Source organism: Echinops telfairi, unplaced genomic scaffold (genome assembly GCF_000313985.2).
Source record: "Echinops telfairi isolate 266 unplaced genomic scaffold, ASM31398v2 ScPeMD7_3533;HRSCAF=4204_0, whole genome shotgun sequence".
In the NCBI taxonomy this organism is placed as follows: Eukaryota; Metazoa; Chordata; class Mammalia; order Afrosoricida; family Tenrecidae; genus Echinops; species Echinops telfairi.
In genome coordinates this window covers 91,710,924-91,717,147 of record NW_022107431.1, presented here as the reverse complement: position 1 = coordinate 91,717,147, position 6,224 = coordinate 91,710,924, and the positions used below count along the sequence as shown (strand labels likewise).

The 6,224-nt window shown below is 35.6% G+C and overlaps 1 protein-coding gene across 11 annotated transcripts in view; it reads right to left on the bottom strand.

Annotated features, from left to right (window-relative positions):
- The window catches only part of SNAP91 (synaptosome associated protein 91), a 151,839-nt gene that overhangs the window by 78,496 nt on the left and 67,119 nt on the right, over positions 1–6,224 (bottom strand). For all 11 annotated transcript variants that reach the window (XR_006680502.1, XR_006680500.1, XR_006680503.1 and 8 more), the window contains exons 8-9: positions 1,874–1,980; positions 356–397 (exon numbers count right to left, since the gene is read on the bottom strand). Coding sequence is in view for 2 of the 11 variants with exons in the window: in XM_045294676.1 (XP_045150611.1) it covers positions 356–397; positions 1,874–1,980 (149 nt within the window). In the remaining 9 variants the exon portion in view is untranslated. The remainder of the gene's footprint in view (positions 1–355; positions 398–1,873; positions 1,981–6,224) is intronic.

Here is a 6,224-nt window from a genome sequence, read left to right as displayed (position 1 = left end):
TTGAAGTTCATTTTTCCCCTGAAGTTTTCAAAGTCTCCTCATAAATAAAGTGTTTTAATTAAAACTATTCTAGAGTTCATTTTGAATCAAGTTTAAATATGAAAAATGTGAGTTAAATCAGTAAATTCAGTTGTCTTTGGAGCAGAGATGATGACATTAGAGCAGAAAACACCAAATAATCTGAAGAAATATGTTCAATCGCTAGAAAAATTAAGTAAACTAGAATAATTGCTTAGCCCGAATTCAAAATGCATTCAATGCTCAGACAACCATGCCCTAAGTGTAATTATTATTATTATTTTTACTCTAGAACAAAATTTTCATGCCTACCAAATCTGCTGAAAATACAGCTTACCTGTGTGAGGTCAGGAATGTCACCTTTATCGATACCAACTTGCTGCGGATTAAAAACAAAGAAGTTGTTAGTAGGAATTTAAAAAATAAATTTATTTGCATTTGATGGAAGAGCATAATGGTGTTAGTTAAAATAAGTTTAATTGTGGTATAAAAGAATTAACATATGGATTAGGAAATCTCATAAGCTCTTTGTCATTTTCTATTCAATATAACAGAGCAATAATTTCAATAATATAATTAGATAAAACAAATGTACAGAATTTTGTGAAACTCCAAGGATTTAAAAGAAATGGCAAAGAGTAACAGGCAGCTAATAAGATAGTAAAATGCTTAGGCTAAATTTAAATTATGAATCAATCCCAGTACATCAGTAAATCCTCTGGACAGAGAATTCATTTCTTCAAAAACTAAACAAAACAAACTATTGATCAGGGTGCATGAGCTGATAAATGACTTTCAGTGTTTTTCCTGTTTCTACCTTCACTCTCCTGAGAACATTACTTTGTTAGTTTCTTATATATCCAGTCTCCCTTTTAACATGTATATATAGAAATATAAATCACCTTGTTTGGGGTATGTTTTTTGTGTAAGAATAACCCTGAATTTTACTCTCTGATATAATTGCAGTACTTTTCTTTTAATAGGTGAGTTAAACTCCTACACATTATTGATGTCTTAGGTAATTATTTATTTCATTTATTTTATTTCTCATTTTAAGAGTTTAACATGTTCATATTTCTGATACTTATGAAAATAATCTTGTTCTAGTGATTATCCTGATAATTATAACTTGATATAAAAATCTTAGATTTGAATCTCGTTAGAGTAAGTTTGCAGAATGATTATCCAATTGGCATGTGGGAGCAAACAGAACAGTTCTGACTGAGTGTATCAGTCTGGGTACTTTGGAGAAACAAATCCATGGCGACTCACGTATAAGAGAGAGTTTTATGTAAAGAAAAGGTGCATCACGAAAACATCCCAACCCAATGCTGCCCAAGCCCACAAGTCCAACATTAACCCATTAATCCAACACCAGTCCACAAAGTCCTCCACCTCACAAAACAGAGGCAATGATGCCGACTGCAGGAGGAAAGCTGAGTCCGTGAACGAATAAGCATCTCAGCACTAGCAGGGGTCTCAACACGGCTGCTGTATCGGGATAGGTCCATGCGGCTTCTCCTTGGGGATGTCTTGTAGGACGTCAATCTTGCAAGCTGAAGCAGGGAGCTGCTAAGGCAGCTGCATCCTGGTGCGACCATCACAAAGCAAGAGACCCGAGAACCAGAAAGGCGAGGCTTCACCACCCATTTATCCCTCCACCTTTCAACCAGCACCACATGTGATTATCGGCCAGGCTGGCACAATTAACTAACTCACTGAGTAATTGATTAAGTTTACTTCCAACATCAGTACCATCTGTAATACACTCTGGCCAAATGCCTTCTCAGATGGTAACGTATATTTCACACCCCAGGTACAGACCCAATTCCCAGCAAAGCTTACTGTGACTTACCTCGGCCACTTTGAGAAATTCAGACACTCGTGTCATTCTGGTGAGGAAGCGTTTGTAAATTTCTAGTGCATCTTTACATTGTCCCTTCTTCATTTCAAAGAACTTTTCTAGAAAAAAATAAAGAAATAAGCAACTTGAAAATCTAGGGTCTTATCTCCAAGTTTATTCTAAGCTGACGTTAAGATTACTTCTTAAAAACCTAACGTTTGAATCAAAACACCTGGCATGAAAACCTAAAGAAAGTATTAAAGCACCTAAACAACAGAGGCTTGAGTAGCTTAAGGAAGGTGTTAGGTTCTCAAATAATAATCTGTCTCATGCAAAACAATTTAAATACTAAGAAGGAAAGCAAAAGAAAGTATGAGTTGTCACAAAGGGTTAAATTCATGATCCATGTATCCCAGTATTATGTCTAAGAAAATAGCAGCAAATTCTTCCTGATGAAAATCTCAAAAATTTCGACAGCATTCTACATTATCTTTGTTTTCTTACTAGGCTATTACAAACTAGTAACCTAAACATTATAAATCAATAACTAGATACCTTTCTGAATTAAAGAATTCTTTAAACTCTCTATATTCAGGATAAATTGATGTTTTATTGATCTATAATTAACATATCATACAATTCAATGGTTCAATCATATCAAGAAGGGCTGTGCAGTCATCCTCACAAACGACTCGTAGCTACTTCCCTCTCTTTTACACCCCTCTCCCTCTCCCTCCAGCATCTGCATATTTCCATCAATCCTACTGTCAGATAGTTACAGGTAACTATAGAAGACTAGGACAGACACCAAGGAAGGATCCATCAAGAATACTCATACAAAACTGACGAGACCTCATCTAATAGAAAGCAGAGAATATTAAATTTAAAATACTAAAAGCAAATTCACTTCGGGTCCATAGGGAAATCATATTACATGGCATTCCATTCCATCCTGTGAACAGTTGCTAAACTCTCCTTTACAATGCTTACCATCTGATTTTTGGGTGATTGTCATTTCTAGTTAATGTGCACTGGGGATTCATTGGAGGCTTATCCCATGCAGTGACCCTGTAAATAGATTTTGAACCACCACTATCATTCATCGTTTATTTCAGTCCAACTATTTAGGATTGGTCACTGGCACCATTTTCGTTCAAGGTTTCGATCTTATTAGCTATCTTTGGATCACACAGTTGGTGTGCCTCTTTCATGTGAATTTAGCTAAGTTCACGTAGCTAAGACTCCTCACTTTGATGGATGCTTGTTTTGAGACAAGCCTTTAAGACCCCGGATGTTATTATTCATCCTGGTTGGATGCTGTACTTTTATTGGTGGTAAATTAGCTTTTTTGGGGGGTCACATTAAACTGTCTTTTAGTTATGAAAGAGTGCAATAAAAGCAAACAAAAGAAGAGCCCTTTGGTTTGGCAAGCCCTCCATGATTTGTACTCTATAACCATAACCTTTCTCAAACTTTGCTTTCTCAACAAAAGGACAGAGGATTAACTTGCTACTCTTTTTTGTAGCACTCTACAAGTCTACACTGTGTGAGTCTAACACTCCGACTTCACAGTCGCATAGGTACTAAAGATTTGTTATGACTGCAACATGAGAATAGGTTTACCCCAATATATATATTTAAAGAAAACCAGCATTTTATTAAGTGTTTTCATTGGTATTCATCAGTTATTCATCGATTCGTTCAGCCAATAGTTACTGACACAATAGATGGAGACACAATAAGCCAGTGCCTACAATGCTTCCAGGCAACTGTACACAACTGACAACCGAATATTTTCATTATTTTATATTTGCAAATGATTCAACATGTTATTTTTATATTTTCTCATGCTTGAAAGTTCTTGACTTCATTCAGTGTGTAATTTTACTAACCCCAAAGTAACTTTAATTGTTTCAACAAAGATTTAATAGCATATAATTTAAACAAAGAATGAATTATCAAGGGCAACTACTCATTACCTTTTGTTGACAGTCTTTTGTTAAGTTTACTTTTAACATAGACCTCCCTTGTAGAAAATTCAAGGGAGGCAAAAAGTTCAAGAAAACAAACCCATACTGCCTTCTACTTGTTAAGATTTGAGGATAAATCTTGTTAAAATCTAAGGATATTTTCTTGTCCAGTCTTTATCCTGCTTCCTATTAGAGATAGAATCATGGTGAGATAGGGGGACAAATGCTCTTTAGTTTAAAAATTTGAAAATAAGGAGCTTCCCTAAATGAAATTTTCACCCAATGAAAAGGAAAGCCAAACTGAGCCATTCCATGTAAACTATGACTCATACATATTAGTTAGTGTGGGAAACATCTTCTTACACACAAGTTAGAGCTACATTCCAGCTATAAAACATCTGTGAAGTTGTAGTAAGAATATTAACTTTAAAGTAAGAACTCATGAATTTCTTGATAGACTAATCTAGAATATACTTATAAGGTTAACTCCTATCTGTATTGAAGAATTAAAAAAAATGCCTGCCACAAAACACTTTGGATATTGTCTTGCACATCTGTTTTCTAGACTTACATGAACAAGAGCAGCTTTGACAATTATGTTGAATGAAAGCCCCTTGACATTGGAATGCTATTAGGGAAAACCATATTCTTCCACGATTTTTGCAGAGAAAAATTAGGTACTTAATATAACAAAGGGTAATTCTTTATTTCTGCTCCTAGAGCTTAGCCAACAGATTATTTTTTAGATGACTATTATTTTATTATGTTATTATTACTGCAATCTGTAAAGTCAACATAAAAAGAAAAAACATATTTATGTAGCTGTTCTAACAACAATAGGGTGAATCAAATGATTCAACATGTTCAATTGCTAACTGAATTGTTAAGATAGTAAATGCAGTGTTCTGGACCAGTCACGGTGGGAATGGATAAAGGCATACATTGGTAATGGTGTATGAGGATGAATCAGAAGAACTTCATTTCTTACTGGATATTGATTTTAGAAAGATGAACAGTATAATTGTTGTTTTAGGTTTAAAAGAGTAATTACATATAAACAGAAATAAAGAGATTAGAAGGGGAAAGTTCAAAGATTTCATCTAGGAGATTCTGAGTTTTAAGTGAAAATAGTGTCTGTTTATACATCTACAAGAAAAAAACTGCAGCTTGGGGGTGTGGGGGCAGGGAGTAACAGAGGATTTGGAACTCCTCATAATGGAGATGATAGACTTTTCAAGGGAGGAAATACAGATGTAGCAGGAAAGTAAAATAAGGGTGGAAATGAACTTTAGTGACTGCTCACTGAAAAGCTCACTTTGGATTTGCTTCTCATTAGTAAATTCATAAACGTTAAATTAAGTTAAGCCAGCAGAACAAATAACACATTGTATACTGTTTGGAGCTTACTGATAAATGTTGCAGCCTAAAATAAAAGCATTCCTAATTGTGAATTGCAATCTTCAGGACAGGAATCTTCCTGCACTGGAAACAAAACTTTCTAGAGCACTGTGTTTGATGTTGGTAGCTGGGTCAGCCAAATTCCTTCATCTTTTCCTACATTCAAGAAGGCTATGGACACAAACTTACTGAAAAATAAGTCCTCTTCCTGTACAAGTAGGTTTAAAAGATTAATTATATATAAACAGAAATAAAGAGATTAGAAGGGGAAAGTTCTAAAATTTTGGCTGTTTCTTCTGCAGCATTCACTTGCCTACCTTCTAGCTTCTGAGGGTTTGAGGAGAAATGGTCATAGTCCCAGGCTCTTGACCTAACTCCTAGCTTCCTGGATTCTAGCTTCAAGTATCTCTTCTCCAGCCTTCTAGTGTTGCCAGGCAGCTATGGCAGGGGCCACAGCTACGTATATCTAGAAATCCTTAAAGTTGTGACCTCAAAAGTAGTGTCTCTTAAATGGTAGTAAATCCCTATTATTTTTAAAGTCCTTGAACTAGTTCTTGCAGGCCTCCAGTCATTATAGAAGCGCTTGATCCTCTGTATTACATCTCTTTCCATTGACGGTCTGTTGAGAAGTTTCTGTTTCTGAAACATGGCATTTACTGTAGTACATAAAATGGTTTTAGACAGCATGCCCTTAAGAAGTCGGATAGGAATCTGGGATTAGATATGTAACCCGATCAGGTTTGAAGACAGTGGTGACCACCTGCAACGATTGGAAAACAGAATTCTCGTAGTCTACGCGATTATAGGCCCAAACTAATTACTTAAATCATCACCGATGGTTTTCAGGAATGAGCACCAGGAATGAAAACTCACCACGCTGGAACAGATCCATGGTGGGAACGAGAAAAATGGAACTGTGGGAGAGAAGGCTTCTCTGACTCCATTAGAAAGTTCAAGAAAGAAAATCACCGCAATACAACATTCTGAAGACTGGT